This window comes from Lepidochelys kempii, chromosome 22 (genome assembly GCF_965140265.1).
Source record: "Lepidochelys kempii isolate rLepKem1 chromosome 22, rLepKem1.hap2, whole genome shotgun sequence".
NCBI lineage: Eukaryota > Metazoa > Chordata > Testudines > Cheloniidae > Lepidochelys > Lepidochelys kempii.
The window spans coordinates 16,274,058-16,292,240 of NC_133277.1; the positions used below are offsets into that span (position 1 = coordinate 16,274,058).

Sequence of the window (18,183 nt, forward strand, 5' to 3'; positions counted from 1 at the left end):
GGCAAGGTCCTCTGGAAACTGACACAGGGACTAACAAACATTACAAAAATATTACACTTTGTAAATATCAGTTCAACCCTTTCAGCTCGGTGAATGGGGGACAGGGTGGATGTGAAGAATGGGTTCATTTGGTGGAATACCTTAAACATTTTTGACATCAGTTTTAGTTTTGAGACAGAGATTATCTCATGGCCATTGCTGGCTAACGCAAAATTGATGCGTTAGTGCAGATTTATTTATCCAAGTTCTGCCCTAAGTGATTTTATACTCACATTTTTCACATTATAAACAAGACTCTACTGTTCTATTCACATATTCAAGTTTAACTCTTTCCTTTTCAAAGCACTAAATCTTCACTAAACGGTAAGTTACCCTGCTCCACTGTCACATGAAGTTATTTTCCCCAGTTTTAAGGCCTTCAAATTTTTCCCCGACAGTTGAGACAAGGTTGGGGGTAGGGTGGGCACAGCAGTATAACACCCCTCATTTTTTTCCCTTTACTTCCATCTACAAAACACTTCCCTAACTTTTTTTTGTTTAATATAAATGCAGCTAAGTTACAAAATAATATACAATTGCAAGTAAAGCATGAGATGAAAATTGAAATGACATCACAAAGCGAACACAAATATTGCAAAATGTGCTTTCATAACTGCAAAATAAAAACAAAACCAAACATAAGAGGTAGCTTTCAGAATCAACGACCCCAGCTCTGCCAAGGCAGGCCGTTAAAAAATACCAATTTTGGTAATGATAATGCACAAAAACCACCGTAAAATTACTTTTGCGGCTGTTGTGGCACTTTTGCACTCTCACCGAGCATGCGATTCTTACACCGCATGTCACCGATCTGCGGCATGGCCTTTTAAACAACCTATCCGTTTAAAAAACAAAAACCTCCAACCCAACAATAAAAGCTCATGAGGTCACAAAAAACCGAGGTAATTTCAAGTAAAATGTGCTAAACAGAAATATTCAAAATTAAAACAAAAACAACCAAACCCCCCGAAAGCCAAATACAAAGAAAAGCCGTCTTTTACCATTCACTCCTTCATAGCTTCTTGGACGGAGGGCTGAGCAAAAAAATTAACTGGTATGTTCCTGTTTTGAAACATGGAAAACAAAACCAAAAACAAACGCATTTCCCCATACAGAGCAAAGCTCTTGCAGCCAGACAGGATGGTTTCTAAAGGGCTCTTACTTTAAAAAAGAAGAGCACTGTTGAATTGCAAGGCGTGGCATAAGTGGAGACACAAAAGTGAGCTACTGAGCAGCATGATACAAACAAAATCCATCACCTGAACTTGTGAATTACTCCCCTCTCCTCAAATTTCTGACACATTTAGGTCAAACTGACAGGTTAGCATTTAACCATCCTGAGTCACTGTGACGCATTGCAAGCCATGGGGATATATTGCATGTGTTTGCAAGTGGCGGGAATATGAGCTCACCCATCATTCCTTCAGACCCCTGGCAATACCCAGGCACCAGGGGGCAGTTTAAGAGCATCTTGAACTGTGACTCCCTCATCTGAAGACACACTTGTCCAACCACTGGGATTTGACAAACAGGCTGGAAGTTTTTGCCCTTTCAATCTGATTCTAATTCCCTCCCCTCAAAAAAAAAAAAAAAAAATAAAAAAATGCATAGAAAGGTCTTTGGTCAGGAGAGAGGGTTGTATCCTAGAGGCAATTTTTGCAGCCAAGTTCTAAGCTCTTGAACAAACTGGCTTCAGCCCAAAATATCCAAGTAGCTTTTATTATAGCAGGACAACCACCAGCACCAACCGACTTGGCCATAAGAGTAGTGACATTGATCAAAACATCCAGGGCAACTTTCCTTGCATGAATGAGAGGATCAGCAGCTGTCAGTTTCTGATCATTCCAAGTGGTAATGTAACAAGAACTTTACTAATTGAGGAGTGTGATTGAGGGGGGCACTCTGAAGGCATCCTCCATACTAGGTTGAGAAGTCACCCTACCTGTCCTATGTAGCAGGATAATTATTATCCTAGTCTAACTCACCAGCATGCTCCTGACACCCTGCACTAACAGGCATGCAAACAATCTGAAGCTCACTTAGTTTCCATCGTCAAATTTATTTTAATAGTTTCCTTCAAATTGAATTTTTATTCAAATTCATTTTCTCCAAAACAGTTTTTTGTTTTCAGATTTTATTAATAAACTGAAAATGTTTTCAGGAAACTATCTGCCATCTGAAACACAGCAGCCCAGGGACAGAGGGGACAAAAAAAAAAAACGAAACAAAACTGTAGCGAAGTTCAGGTTTATTTTACTTATGCCCAAGTGGGTGCAACATGGGCCAGGGGGACAGCCTTCCCTTGGCTGGATCTGAGCAGAGACCCAGCAATGGCGCCGATGCTCCAGATAGCAGCTCAGGGTGGCCCTGAGGCCAGGGACTTGTCACCCACCCAGGAAGTAATGGATGGGGCACCCAACGGCGGAGCCCCGGCCAGAGTCCTGGTGCTGATGGCTGGGAGGAGAGGCCCGGCACTTCCCGAGCTGGGGGGGCTGCAGCCTTGATGCTAGGGCTTTTCATGGAGAATGGGGGCACTGGAGGCCCACGGGGCTGCAGGGTACCTTCCCCCCCCCGCTACTGCTTGGGATGCACCCTGCCCTGGCACTGGGTGCCCAGGCGTGGCATATCCTACTGCTTCCTCCCCTGGCTACAGCCCCACAAACTTGCCTGCTGCTGGCTCTGCTCTCTGAGAGCCACGCACCAAGCTGAGCCATGCTGTGCCCATGGGCACCTACAGCTCACCATCTTCTCCACCTGGGACCAGTGCCCTGCTCTGAAGGGGTCATCTCCCTGGCCCCCTTCCTGAGGAAAATTCCAGTTGTGCCCTAACTTACGCCAAGCTGCGCCAGACTGACTAGTGATTCCGGCTGCAGGCACCAACAAGGGTGATCAGCATGTTCTGAAATTCAGGGTGTCTCAAGTCGGGCAGGCAAAAAACCAAGGCTCCCAAAAATCACTCGTGACTTGGGGAAATCTTGACTGCAATGTGACCCACCACATCATTCGCACAGCTAACGAACTTCCAAAGCGTCCAGCCCGTCATGCTGAGCATCATCTGCCCTGGTATTTCTGGGTACCCCCAAAACAGGGACATTCAATCTAATTTGGGGGGGAATCCTCTGAGGGGGATTTTAACGATAGGCATTACACTGCCACCTACTGGTGAGGCTGCACGAGAAGCAGCTGAATAAAGCTGGGTGACTGAGGGCATGTCTACACTACAGCTGCTACAACAGCAGAAGAGGTTTTTCCTGTTGCCGTAGTTAATCCATCTCTCCGACAGGCGGGTCGATGCAAGAATTCTGTCAGCCTAGCCACATCCACACCAGGGGCTAGGTCACCCTAACTAGAGCGTTCAGGGTGCAAAATTTTTCACAGCCCTAAGCAGTGTAGCTGGGCTGCCCTCATTTTTAAGTGTAGACGAGGCCTGAGTCAATTAAACCAATGTGGCAAAAACGGGATGAAAAATTAAAACCAGGAAAGGAAAACCTCCCAAAAATCTCAGACCCCAAAGCGTGCGCTGGACTGCCCCATTCCTCCCCTCCACACATTCACCTGCTCTTTCCAAAGCCCTTGGCGTGCGTAGTCACAAAACATGAGCAGATATTTGGCTATGCCTCAATACTGATGCATTTTCTCATCGACTGCACAGAGAACCCAAAAATTAAAAAGGGAATTATTCCCCCTACCCCACATAAACACCTCACGAGCCAGAGACAAAAACGGAGAATCCCTTTAGTAAACAACAACAGAATAAAAGGCCATGGATGATGCATTTTTTTGCCCAGTCCTTCATGACTTAAATCTTCCCCCTCCATGTCCCTTAAACATAGCAAAGGTAGAGATAGGTCTTCTCTATCCTCCAGTCAGTGGGGATCTCCTCTGGTTTGTGGCCCTTCATGTGTTTCTGCATGGCAGACAGGCTGGGGCAGTACTCCAGGCAGATAGTGCACTGGTAGGGGGAAGCGCCATTGTGGGTCCTGAGATGTTTGATCATGGCAGAGTAATCTCGGGACCTCTGGTGACACAGCTTGCATTCAAAAGGCTTTTCACCTGCAGGGGCAACAGGGGGAGAGAGACAAAAGAAGGGTGAGGCGGCGACCACACTGACTTGTCTGTGCTACTTACACAGCTGCCCATCCCTGAAGTATCCGGGCACCTCGCTGTCTTCAAGGTGTTTATCCTCACCGTGCCCCAGAGAGCTGAAGCACAAAGAGGTTAAATAACTTGCCCCAGATCACATAGGGAGTCTGCTGTGAAGCGGAGAATCAACCTGGGTCTCCCACATTTCAGGCCAGTGCCCTAAATGCTGGGCCATCCTTCCTCATTATGGCCTTGGGATGTGGGGAGGGAAGGAAAAGGAAGGTGATTTTCAGGCATAACAGGGCATTTGAGACTGTGTTGCCTAGAGGACAGGACACTGGATTTGAGCCTCAAGAGAGCAGGGTTCCAGTCCTAGCTCTTCCGCTGGCTTGCTGCGTGACTCTCCCTTATCCATGCCTCAGTTCCCCCTTCTGTGTAGTGGGGATAATGATGCTCATCTTCTTTGTGAAGCACTTGGAGATCTATGGGTGAAACATTCTATATAACCTCTAGTTGTTCTATATTTTGTAGCGGTCTCCACTGAATGTTTTTAAACCAACCCGAGTGTGGTGGGCATTATGACCCAGCGCACGGTGAGCCTGGGGAACCCATTGCCCCAAGGTATCATGGTTAGCAGGATTAAAAAATGATTGGGGCTTTACATGAAAAAAATTGAGAAAGGTTAAAAAAAGACAGCGAAAGCTTTGGGAGAGCTAAAACCCCTCCCGGCTTCAGGGCATGAGCCCAACTCGGACTCATAGGGGTCAGGTGGAAACTTCCCCCGAGGGCAAGTTATCCACCACTGCAGTATTTCTTGCACCATCCTCTCAAGGCACGGGAGCCAGATATTGCTGGGGACAGGCTGCTGGCTAGATAGACCCGGATCTGATCAACTCTGGTAACTGCTATGTTCCCCCATGGTACCCAGAAGCTAGGTCCCTGAAGGGAAGCTGAGCTCTGCTCCGGCTCAGTTGCCCGTATTTTGGGGTTATTGAATCTCAGCAGACGCCTGTGAATCATTTTGATAACATATGAGGCTGGAGCCGAGATTTCAGGGACTCGTTTCAATGCAGTAATTAACTGCCTGGCCTTTCTGATATTGATACTTGCTCTGTGCACAGACACAGCGAATAATGAAGTAATGAACAGCAAAAGTGATCTAAATATTGATCCACTATTTACAATAGTTACATGCTGACGCATTCAGTGATTCTTTATCCCCAGCAACAAGCCTGGATTCCTAGGGAACTGCAGCAGCCTTCCGAGAGCAAGTGCCCATGATTCAGGCCACTTTGGATGTGGGAAATAATTCAGTATTTAAGGGATGAATATGACCATAATGCTGGATGAAAACACATAAGGGAGAAGAAAACTCTCTAGTGCTTCCCAGACTTGCAGCTATCCCGAAACGACAGGGTAGCAGTGAGTTACCCAGGGAACCTGTACACTGGGGTTAGGTGTGACATGCACCAAAGGATGGCTGGGTACTTTGACTTCCACTTGGAGCTATCATTAGACCTAGTAATAGGGACCTCGTTTTAGCTACTCCTAGCACCTGTCACTGCCCTATGTCAGCACAGGGCAGGAGAGCCACGTCCTCATGCAGGAATGGAAGTGAGGATGGCCCTGCTGAAGATGGGGGTCTCTTCCAGTTGCAGCTCCCTGCATCTTCCAGTGGCTAGAGAGCCCCTGCAACTCTTTCTGAGCCTGCCATGTAGAAGGCAGATGGTAGGTGGGGATGCACCATTTGATGGCTTGGGTATTCAGCCAGGTCAGCTCCTGCATATAGTAAAAGCAGGAAGAGGGAGCAGCACTGCTTAGCTCTCTTTATTCTCTCTCCAGAGAGAGATGAGGGTAATTGTTACTAACCAGCCCTAATCATTTCAGTATGACAAGGAGTCTGGCCTATCCCTTCCCAGCCCGCCCATGACGCCCGCAGGCACCTTGCACAGCTTTCGTTTGTGCTGGCAAAGGGGAAGGATTAATTTTGAAAAGCGGCTGGTGGCTAAGGGCGCAGGGGGCTGGAGATGGGAGAGGTAGCTATGAAGTAAAAGTAAAGGGGAAAGTCTTAAGTGTATTTTCATTTGTCCCAACTTTATATTGCTCTCACGCCCCTCAGCTGTCAAATGCCCAGGCAAGATGTAGTTCTTTCCACAGCACCTTTTCTCTCAAAGGATCCTGAATTGATACCTAAACTAGACCCAGGCATCACATCATCCTGTCCTGGGCTGGGGCCCAGCAGCTGTTTAACAGCGCACATGGCAGGGCAGGGAGTGAAGATACCGTGTTCGACAGAAACTGCAGGAGGAGCTTAGGGAAACAGTGCAATTAGCAGCATAGAACTTCCTGAGGACACAGGAATTAATGTCCCGATTCTTGTGCAGAACACCCAGGTTAAATAATTAGTTTGAAAGCTGGGTGCTTTCAGCAGTGTGACATCCCGTCCCACCACTTGTGGGCAGCAGTTCGATACCGGCTCAAGGGAAGAATGGTCCCTGGCGAACCCCTCACTGTGACCCTAGCTGTTCCATGGAGGACTCCCATCCAAGCGCTGAACCAGCCCAGCCCTGTTTAGCTTGTGAGGTCTAAGGGGATCACAGTCCATGGCGGCGCGGCTGCAGGAGCAGCTCACTCACGCGCGGCTCAGCAGGACGGTACCTGTGTGCACCCTGTAGTGGGTCTCCAGCTGGTGCTTGAGGCTGAATTTCTTGCCGCAGCCGTTGCACTCATACGGTTTCTCTCCAGTGTGGATGCGCTTGTGGCCTTTCAACGTGCTCTCATCCCGGAAGCAGCTGCCACAGAATTCACACTCGTAGGGGTGGTCACCTGGAGTGACACAAGCACGCGGTTAGAGACAGCGGAGAACACCGCACAGCATTACGCAGCCCTCACAGCCTGCGCCCGCACAGCTCTCTCTGTGCTGCCCCCACCTCTCGAAAAGCCACCTGGGAGGTCTTAATCACCACAGAAGGTCAAGGGGAAGGAATTGACAGTGGTCACTTCACACACCCATGACATGCAGCTGGCTCTGGGGTGGAACGCAAGAGATGCCTAGCAATGAAGAGCAATGCTGCGCAGCACCTTCAGACTAGAAGGGAAGAAGAATCTTCCATCCAGCCGGAAATGTAGGGGGAGTAAGCATCCAAGCAGCAATTTATCCAGAGCAGTGGGGTTACACACGTTCCTTTCTTGGCTCAACACCCAGAAGGGATGGAGATACTCGGGATAAGAGGCCACCTAATGAAACTTCAGCGCCACCTCTTGCTGTACATTATTATTTGGCATTAATTTAGACCACCTTTTTGTTCTGTTTGTCTAGTGCCTAGCTCCTGGGGTCCTGGTCCATGACGATGGCTCCTAAACCCTACAATAATACAAATAATAATATCACCACCATCCAAAGGTCCCAGTTGGGATCAGGGCCCCATGGTGCCAGGCGCTGCACAAACACAGCAGGGAGAGACAGCTCTTGCCAAGGGGAGAGGAAGAGGAGGGGAATAATGATAAGATCTGGCTGTTACTTAGGCTAACAATGGGCAGGATATGAAGACTCCCACTCGTTTGTAATGATTGACTAGTTATTTACTGCTCCTGCTCTGGCTGGCTGATTCTTTGCAGGTACTGTGGATTTAGGGGGCAGAAGAGGACTGGGTCATATGGACCAGTTCAGAGAGCAGACCAAAGGGCTGTCCAGTACAACAGTCTTCCTCTACTCAAACCATGCCCTAACTCCTCCCCTCCCGTCCCCATGTCTGTTCCTCTCATTCCCTCACCCCCAGATATGGCCTGTCAAACAGGAATGACAGAATGACAGTCATCCCTCCTGCAGTTCAGTAGGATGGGAAGGACCCGCTGCCCTGCTGCACACAGGAGACCCTCGACCTCGCTGATTGGGTTGGGGAAGTGCTAACGAGGCAACCTGCCTCACCATCTAAGCGCAGCAGGGGGGGAAAGCGTCGCAGAGCGAGCTGCTTCTTACTGGCTCCAGGGAACAGTGCCATGGCAGAGAAAGTAAAGGCTCTCCATCACAGACAAGCCTGCAAAGAGGTTACAGGTCTGCCAGCTGCTTCCTCAGGCATTGTGTCCCATCTCCAGAGAGGGGAATCAAATTGGGGAACCACCCGCCTCCCCCCTCCCCCAACAAGCCTCACTGAGGCATGAGAATTCCAGCAAGAGAGAGGTGTGACAGAAGGCCCACTGCTCCCCTGCAACAGAGGGCTTTGTGGGCTCATTTGTCTGCCAAAGAGAGGGTCACACACATACCTATATCGGGGAGCAATCACAAGCCATTTCCCTCTTGCTCTCCAGACAAATGCGATGCCACCCAGGGCCAAAAACTTTGGGTGTTTAAATATTCCAGATTGGGTGGCTGATAAATGTACTTCAGTTTAGCACCAAACTCAGAATTATCTGAATGAAAGGTGAGGGCTCCAGCTACTTATTTATTACAGAAGTGAAGGCAAGGACAATAAAGATAGATTGATTGCCCAAGACTTTGTTCATGAATATTTAAATATCACTGATTTGTCTTGTCACTGTAATTACAATTTCTCTGTGCTGCATATCCTACAACCACAGTTTATGGTAAAGAATGGCCAACTGTATTTCACTTGTCCTACTGCAGATGTGCAGAGCTGCCAAGCGTGTAATGTTCCTCGCATTTCATACATTTTCTTCAGCTGCTGAAGGCTTAAGTCATCCACAATGACCTACGTTTTTTCATTATCCCCATGTCAAACTGCACTCGTGCTTGGGCATAAATTGTCCTTCTAGTTATATACTCAGATGCCTGTGCTTTCACTTCCTCTTTAAAATGATATTTCACTCTCTTTTCTCTTTAGACCCTCCAACAAAATCCGCCCCTCCCAAATGAAGACCTTCCTCACAATAAATTCTGATTTTACATTAGCGTTTCCAAATCTTTCAGGCAGCACTAAATGGTTTTTTAAAGCATTGTGTATAATAACTCTGATATTCCACATTATTTTCTGATTGCAGGAGACTAGCAGAGAGCTCACATGGTTTAAATGCATTTGATCCTTAAAAACCACTTCGTGTACACAGCTCACAAGAGGGGTTTGAGGCGTGGATGGCAGTTTTCCCTGTGACAAGAAAGGAGGGAGAGGGTTTCCCTCTTTGGATGCTTTTTAAACGTTCATTTGTACACAAAAGCTGAGCCCAATCTGGTATAAATAGGGATAGCTCCACTGAAGTCAAGCTGCATTTATTCTTTATTCTGTGTTGGGCCAGAGCGCTCAATGGTGTCAATGAACCTGGTTCTATCAAGGTCAGCCCATCAACTGAAGATCTGACAATTCCTGAATTTCTAACACAGAATCAATGTGTTTAACTATGATCACAATCACTAGATGTGCTGGCCCTATGGTGATGGGTTCCATATATGAATCTATCTAGTAATACAGATTCTTTTTGAAGCGGGGCAGCAAATGGTGACACAATGGTGAATTTTGAGATTAAAAAAATCCATTTATAAAGATGGAGCTCAGCTCTGAAAACATGTGGCCAGCACCTGAGTTGGTGGAAAACAGGCATAATTTGCGGATTTATACCAGCTGCACATCTGACCCAGGAGTTTTCTGTGACAGAAGCGGGAAGCCTGGGGGGTATTTAAATTTCAGAATTATTGTTTCAGTATTCCATTCAGCGCCTTGCTCAAAAATAAAAGATACTGGAGTGCTGGCTAGGCCCCTGTATGAGAACTTGCAGAATTTGCATTTGTTAAATTAATTTTTTTAGAAAAATGTGTGAATGGAAACCAGGTGAATAATTCACATTAACACCCAGCCACTGGTCTGAGTGGAGTTTTTTCTTTTTCTTCCCTCCTCTGCTGTTTCTTTAGAGCACCTTGGTACTTTAAATGAAGTGTTAAACTCAGGAGCTAGTTTGACAGGATCTTAGTGAATTTCATTATCAACCTGATCACATGTTAAAGGAGTTTAAATATGGAATCCTGAGAGTCAGACCAAATAAAAGGAAAAGGGAAATGCCCAGCACCCGGCCTGTAATCCTGACACAGGGAGCTGAGCAGACCCACGGCCTTGCAGCATGCGCAGAACTGGCAGCAGAACTCAAAAAATCCAATTTGTGGCATGTTGATTAACTTTGTAGGGCCCCTTAATGAGCTTGACATTAAGTGCAGGACAAACGGGACTAATTAGAGCCCCCACTGGCCAGCCTTCTGCACCTGTGACCCTGGTTTTATATTGTACCTGGTGTATTTGTTAGTCTACTGAACAACCAATCGCAAGGCCATAAAATGCCTTTTCTACACAGCTGAGAGTTTATTATATGATCAGCCGTGTAAATCAGGGATCCATCAATGCCAAGGACTCCGCTGGCCTGCATTACCAAACACAGCTGCTGATACTCAACATGCAGCATGGGTGGCAAACGGGCTAGGAACAACGGAATATTAATGAGGCAAGGCACTGTGTGTGTATGTGTGTACATACATACACGAGAGAGAGAGAGAGAGAGAGAACACACACATACCAGGCTTATGGAAATCCAAGCATTAAATAATTACATTTTTTGCTCATCTTTAAATAAGAGGTCTGATTTAAAGACAAAAAAACTTCCGGGCCAGACACTCAGCTGGTGAAATTGGCATTGTGCTGTTGAAATTGATGGAATTATGTTGATCAGCACCAGCTAAGGATCTTGCCTTCACCTTTTCCATCTGGAGTGATGAAGGGAGATTATAGGGACGTTTCTAAAAGGGAAAGAAGTTAGGGTTCCTGGTGTTCACAAGAGATGAGGAAAAGGAAGGAAAATGGCAAAAGACACTGACATAATTCACACTGTATCTGGAAAATATTGTAAAAAGAGTTACTAGTAAGAGATGTAACAGAAGCTAGAGGCAAAAGGCCTCCTGCATTATTACACAAGCATTAAACACCAAGATTGCAACCCATTGTTCTAGGTGCTGTATATACACATTGTAAGAGTCCCTGTTCCAAAGAATTGACATTCTAAGTACCTTAGACAAAGGGCAGGAGAGTGTGTTAATTATCTCCATTTTAGAGGCAGGGAACTGAGGCAACGAGAGATTAGGTCACTTGCATATGATCATATGGGGAGCCTGCGGAGGAACTGGTAACAGAAAGCAGATCTCCTGAGTCCCAATCCAGAGTGTTAACCAAAAAATCCACCATTTCTCCTCCATTATCTAGCCCTATTCTCCCATCTCAGTACAGCATTATTCACTAAAAAAGTATGTCTCCCTGAAAGGAACACCTAAGAGATGCTGCTAGACACAGTAAGGGTTGTGTCCATTTGGTTTTGTTTAATTTAAGAGTGGGAACCCCGCGTTCCTATTATTCACTATGGCACAGCCGTCTCTGTATCTCATGGAGGTTCCAAACCACTGCATGGATTTTCCCCAGCACTCAGTGTTTTGGGTGGTAGGGGTAAAATGCACTAAGACTGGAATGCTGTTGCTGGATCCTTTTTAAGCTTTAAAAAGATGTGTGAACACACTCATATTTAGAAAAAGTGGCCACATTTTACATGAGAAGTGCAATTTAAGCAAAGAAGAGGTTAATACATGATTAATAGATGTTTTAATCAATGGATAATCAATTAACCTCAACTGCTAGAAGAGGGCTTCATCCTCCCTGATTGAACTAACCCTTGTTATCCCTAGCCTGATTCTTGCTTGCATATTTATACCTGCCTCTGGAAATTTCCACTACATGCATCCGACGAAGTGGGTATTCACCCAGGAAAGCTTATGCTCCAATATGCCGGTTAGTCTATAAGGTGCCACAGGACTCTTTGCCGCTATTACAGATCCAGACTAACATGGCGACCCTTCTGACAATTATAGATAGTGAGAGTCCAACAAGTCAGTGGATTGCTTGCTATACGCACATCTTATAACCATCTAAACACTTTCTACTAATATGCTTATAACCATCTATAGGCTACACCAATGTCTAACATGCTTATATCATCTATTAACCATCGTTTATTAATCCTTTATAAATGTACTCAATTTAAATGTGACCAAAAACCTTATGCCAAGCTTTCCTACTGGTAAAAGAGATCATCTTCAGAGAGGTCTTTACAGCTAATGTCTCCTTCCCAAAGGGTGCATCCCTGGGCACTATAAACTCAGGAAGAACCAAATGAGATTTCCTTGCATCCTTAATTTGTCCTAAACAAAAAGCCAAAAGGTCACCCAAGGAGACTCTGCGAGGGGGGGGGGGGGAGAGGTCCCAGAGCCCAAGCTCCAGCCAGAGCCCAAACACATACACTGTGATTTTATAGCCCCACAGCCCAAGCCCCATGAGCCCAAGTCAGCGGACACAGGCCAGCCATGGTGTTTTATTGCCATGCAGGCAAACCCAGAGTATCGATGGAGTAGTCAGGGAGCCGTCGCTGGCTCTCAGCATTTCTCCTCCTCCTTGGGCCCATAACTGTGTTGACTTTGCTATGAGCAAGGCTTGGAATTTTGCAGGGGCCAACGGATTTCAGGCTGACTGTGGTCCTGGGTTCTGCTAGACTTGCCACAGGGAGAGCTCTTTACTTCCACGTGGTGGAAGGAGGGTCATGACAAGGATTTGGGGCACAGGTAGTTCTTGTTTTTCTCAGATTCACATCATCAGGCCTGAGGGGCCAACTCAGGGTTTGGCCGGGCTTATCTGTGGGTCTGGGAATCGGCTAGGAGCAAAGCTTAGATGGAGAATTTGGATAGGATATTGTCTAGGTGGATATTTGAGTCTCCCCAAGGCAATGGGTCTCATGAACTTTATCCTCATCTCAAGTAGTCTCTGTCTGCTGCTCTGGGAAGCTCTGGTGCCAGGAGGGTTACACATTAGCAGGACACCCAAGTTAATGGACCCAGATTAAATGAACAGGCTCAAAGGACTGTGATTTGAGCAAGCTTTTCCCAAATGAGAGTCCAAAGGGAAAAGAATAGCTACTCCACCTCCAGGTCAGCCTCTCTGGGCTGGGGAAACGGTATATTCTGAGGCGAGCCCACATCACACCATGCACCAGCAGCATCCATCTGCCAGGATTTGGTGTCACAACCTAGGTCAGATGATGGACTCACTGCACTGACGGCATAAGGCGGAGGTCCTGAGACGTGCCTGCAAGGTAGCTGCCTGCACTGGAATGGACATAGCTGCCAAGAGACTCTTTCCTGGGCACTGACTGGCATTTCCTCTGTCCATTTCTTCCTGTCATTATCCTATTGGGGGGTGACAATTAAAATAGGTGGAAACAGAAACCTCCCGGTTTGTGGGCAGCCTGATTGTAAGCGGCATATCATTCACCACTCCCACCAACCTGCTCTCTCTTGCTAGGGCTCCAAACCCCACAGCCATCTTGCTTGCTGGAAGGGAAACATGAGCCCTTCAGGGAAATATCCTGAGCTGGGGACCATCATGCAATTACCTTGGCTAAATTCATCCCAAGAGGGGCTGAGCAGACACATTTCCCACTGATCTCAAGGGAGTGGTGGGTGCTTAGCACCTCTCAGGATTTGTCCCTGCATTTGCACACTCAGATTTCTTATTTTCTGATTTCTGAACATACTTTGCTGACCTTCCCCAACTCTAAAACTTAGCTAAGCAGAAGGGGTGTCCGGAGCCTCTCCATCCTGATATGCACTGAGTGCTCTCCGCTCCCGCTGGCATCAGGACCAGGACTCTGCCCTTTCCCACTGTGAAAATACACCCAGCACATTAAGGAGACAATCCTCTCTCTCAACAGTGCCTGAATGAAAACACCCAACCACAATTCCCACTGGGCTGAGGCTGGTCACCCAGGGGAGAGGTATGTGAAATCCAACTAAAACTCACCTCCTCCTAGCACAGGAGATTTTGTTTTCCAGCTGAGAGAGAAACATCCCCTGGCTAACGTAACAAATGCATCTGACCCCAGATCAGTAGTGAGGAGGGAAAGGGAAATCTAGATGCCAAACTCACCTGCTACCACACCCAGAAATGAAACTGCAAACAAATCAAGCAAGGAAGAAAATGGTTTTACCTGGAAAATGATGGGAAGAAAACATTTCCCCCACCCATCTGCAAACAATTTCCCAATTCCCAGACAAAGTAATTTCAATCCCTATGATTCATAACAAGCCTTCAAATTACACACCAGCCACTACACCATACAGAGCGGTACAGTCCAGCTAATTACTGAACTCATCCATAAGTCACTGTTCTCCTGTGATTCAGGACATAGTATTTATACACATTCATGGGGTGGGTGAGGGTTAGTACTTCGATCCTCACTGGGGCACAAATGACAGGAAAGATCATTGCTTAGAGAAGACCCTCTTCCTTTTTACACGATATAGTTCATCTCTTGCAAGAGAACAAGCCAAGCCATGAGCAATAATCAACTACCACCTGTTCCATGTTTGCACATGAATGGTTTATAGTACAGCAAACTACTCCAATAAATTGGAGGCAGTGTTGTCCATGGGGGACTGGAAGTCAGGACGTTTTGGATTTATACCAAACTATGTTAATAACTTGCTCTGTGGCCTGGGGTAAAGTTAATTCATTTCTCTGTGCCCCAGTTTCCCCAGATGTAAAACGGGTGTAATAACACTTGACCCAGATCTGTGAAGTGCTTCGAGGTGTTCCGACGAAAGGTCTTACGCAAGCACTAAGCTTTCCACTTATTTGAAAAGGAGCTTTTGATTTACACCTTGGGGAATGCTGTGCTGTTTAAAGAGACTGAACACCATGTCCTAGACAGTTTTTCCACAAGGGGACAACAGCCACGGTCAGCAGGTGTCATCTTTAATGTGTTGTCAAGAGTCTGGTGCAAACGACCTGATGTATATATGCGGCTAGAAGGGGTGAGAAGCTTCTGCAGCAGACTTTACAGTTGGGAAAAGTAGCAGTAATCAAATCTCAGGTGAACTCTTAACCACAGCTATGGTTACTAATGGGAGTGGAGGGGCAGTTTAGAGGCACCTATGCTAAATTAAGATGAGAAGGATAACAGAATTACAGCAGCCATCACCCTAGCCCTTCTCATCCACGGGCCTCAAAGCAATGTATGTGAGTTAATCCTCACACTCCGCCTCCCTTAAATTAAGGTTGATAAACAGGGCTGGATTAAGGCACAGGCATGAGAGGCCAATGCCAGGGGCCACGGGCTCTGGGAACCAGGCTATTCCTGTTGAGTACAGCAGGCCCAGCCCACACAACCAAGCAGCTAGCCCTGTACTTGCCCAACAGCCAGAGTGTGTCATCCTGGAAAAGGCTAAGGACTAAAGAGGAAACAGAACAATATCCCTCAAATTGCCTATACACAGAAGAACTTCCGTGGAAGACCCTATATGTTTGGGCCAAAGGTTTTCCAGAGCGATTAGTGATTTTGGATGCCCGACTGGACACACCATAAAGAGGCCTGATTGTTAAAGGCCAGATGGCTCAACACGTTCTGAAAAACAGCCCCCTTTACAGCGTCTCAAGCTGGGAAGCCAAAGTCTCCAATGAGTTTTGAGAATCTCTGCCTTTTCACTCTACTTTGAAGGCTATGGATCCCCTTCCCAAAGAAAGGCCACTTTTCATTTGTAGAATTGTAGGCTTTAAAAATTACTTTCCTCAACATTACAAGTCTTATATCCAAGCAGTGAGTTTTCAAATTTAGGGTGCACATGTTGGGATTCAGGGGCCCAAACACCTGTTCTAGGTACTCAAGGGCCTTTAGGTCAGCTTATCTGGAACAGTGGATGCTCTGATGTAAGCACTCTGATTTGAAACTCCAACTTCCAAAGACCAGGGCTGCTGCTCACCTGTTTTATATCCCATTTTTACTAGCTGTAGGTAGAAGGATTTGCCCAGTGGAGTCTAGCAAGCTGCTTCAAGTGCCTTATAAAAGCAGAAGCAATGGCATTATCTTCTAGAGTTCGAACAGGCATCCGTTTCCCATGTTTGGGTCTCAAAGACTGTCTGAATCCACCACACGGCCCATCCAGGTCCGTGGTTTGACTGCCCCACTGCTCTTCCAAGCAAAACAGAACTTGCCTGGAACATTTCCCGGCGCAGTTTAAATACCACATCCACATAGCAGAGGTCACTATAATCCCATTAAGGCGGGGCACCAGGCCGATTATGTGCATCTAGTGCTTTAAGCCGATGAGGTACATTCACCCCCCTACTAATAAGGTCACATGCCACGTTACACAGGATAACAAACTTACTGCACGCCGCTTAAGAAACCCAGATGAGTTCTACTGAAGAGTGACGTTGCCTTTAATTTATATTTAAAGGAAATAAAAATAAAAACAAAAAAAAAAACCCCATGCCCTCCAACTGCTCCCACCACTTCTCTTTATCACTAAATCTCCACTAGGAATCCTTCATTCGAATTTCCTTTTCCTGGTCATGAGCCCAACCCATCAAGTCTTGGAAGGGTGGTATCCACTGCTATGAAAGACAGTACTTAATAGGGTGAGAGCCATACCCCACGCTTGGTGTATCCAGCCAGAATTGTTTTGCTGGTGTCTCTCCTCCCCCAGCTTGTTTGTTGCATCCTCTCCAGCCGTGCAAGTAGGCCGGTATGCTCTGGTACGCCTTACCAGCGTGCTGTAGCCGGTGTGGGGTACCAGAAAGACACTGCAGCAGCCCCGCCGGAGGAGAGGGCTGTGGGGCGGGGCTGTGGGTTCTGCTCCTTTCCTTGCTGGGAGAGGCAGCAGCGGGGAAAGGAGCAGAACGCTGTCAGCTCCGGCAGCTGTACCACCCCCCCAGCCCTATCTCCTGTGGAGCAGGATGACGACAGAGCCTCCCCCCAGCCCCGGGTAACATGGGATGGATGTTGGGAGGGAACAGGGAGAACACGGGCTGGGGCGGTGAAGAGTCACGTGGGGAGGTCACGTGCCCCTTTAGCTGGTGCCCCGCCCACTGGATTTTACTTGCACCACTGGCTGTAACCTACAGTATGTCCAGGCTACAGTGGTTCAGCGATGGTGCTGTGACCGTACCACTATAGCGTAGATGCACACTAGGTTGACAGGAGGGGTTTTTCCATGGGTGCAATTAATCCATCGCTCAGAGGCGGTAGCTAGGTTGACAGAAGAATGTAACTTTGTAACTTCCCTTGCCCTAGCTGCATCTACATTGGGAGTTAGCTCAACTAACTATGTCAAAGAGAATGCAACATTTTTCACAGCCCTGAGTAACACAGCTGGGTCAATCTAACCCGGTCCATAGCTCTTTGGGGCAGGGATTGTTGTTTAACAAGAGTTTGCACAGTGTCTAGCACGACAGGATCCTAATTCCTAACTGAGATCCTCAGGCACCATCATATAATGACGACTGCCCAGCCATTACACTAATTTACCTAAGGGAGGAAACGGGGAAAGTTGATGCTAAAGAGCAGCAAAAAAAAAAAAAAAAAAAAAATCCCTAATGGAGAGTTATTAGGCCCACCAAGGGAAGTGACAGAAGCCTCGCCGCTGGACACCCATAGGTTTACACTAGACAATGAACTGGGGATGCACTGTAGGGAACAATCCCGTAGCGTCAGAGGTGGTGCACTAGATGGGTCCTCCTGGGGCTGTTCCACAGATCCCTGTGCAACGGCTTGTGAACACAGGGCTCCCTGTCTTGAGGCCCAGGGCTCGCACTGAGGCCCGCTCCCTATCCCCTCGCAAGGGCAGGCAGCCACCTCCTGGAGCGTTCCAGTGGGATCTCGTCATCGCCACAGCGTACCTGTATGTGAGCGTAGGTGCCGCTTGAGGGCGGTATGGCTGGGGAAGGTGCGGTTGCACTCGCTGCAGATGTAGCTACGCACTCCCGCGTGCACTTCCATGTGCTGCTGCAGGGCAGTCTGCGTCTGGAATCGCTTCCCGCACAGCAGGCAGAAGACGGCCATGTCAGTACCTGGGGAGAAAGGCAGAAATTCTCATCAGCAACCTTTGCCGCAGATTCCTCTGGCATGCTGCCGCTTCTGCGGACAGGATGCTGGGCTAGAGGGCCACTGCTCTGAAGCATTTTGGCCATTCTTTCTTACTTGCGATTGCCCTGTCCAGGCAACATGCGCTCCAACGCAGCACCATTCAACCCA

The 18,183-nt window shown here is 47.4% G+C and overlaps 1 protein-coding gene across 4 annotated transcripts in view; it reads right to left on the reverse strand.

Annotated features, from left to right (window-relative positions):
• Positions 1-1,742: 1,742 nt before the first annotated feature.
• ZBTB16 (zinc finger and BTB domain containing 16) overlaps positions 1,743-18,183 on the reverse strand; it is a 175,749-nt gene continuing 159,308 nt past the window's right edge. For all 4 annotated transcript variants that reach the window (XM_073320756.1, XM_073320753.1, XM_073320755.1 and 1 more), the window contains 3 exons: positions 17,829-17,999; positions 6,781-6,948; positions 1,743-4,092 (listed from right to left, as the gene is read on the reverse strand). In XM_073320756.1, the coding sequence (XP_073176857.1) occupies positions 3,863-4,092; positions 6,781-6,948; positions 17,829-17,999 (569 nt within the window). In that variant the 3' untranslated portion in view covers positions 1,743-3,862. The remainder of the gene's footprint in view (positions 4,093-6,780; positions 6,949-17,828; positions 18,000-18,183) is intronic.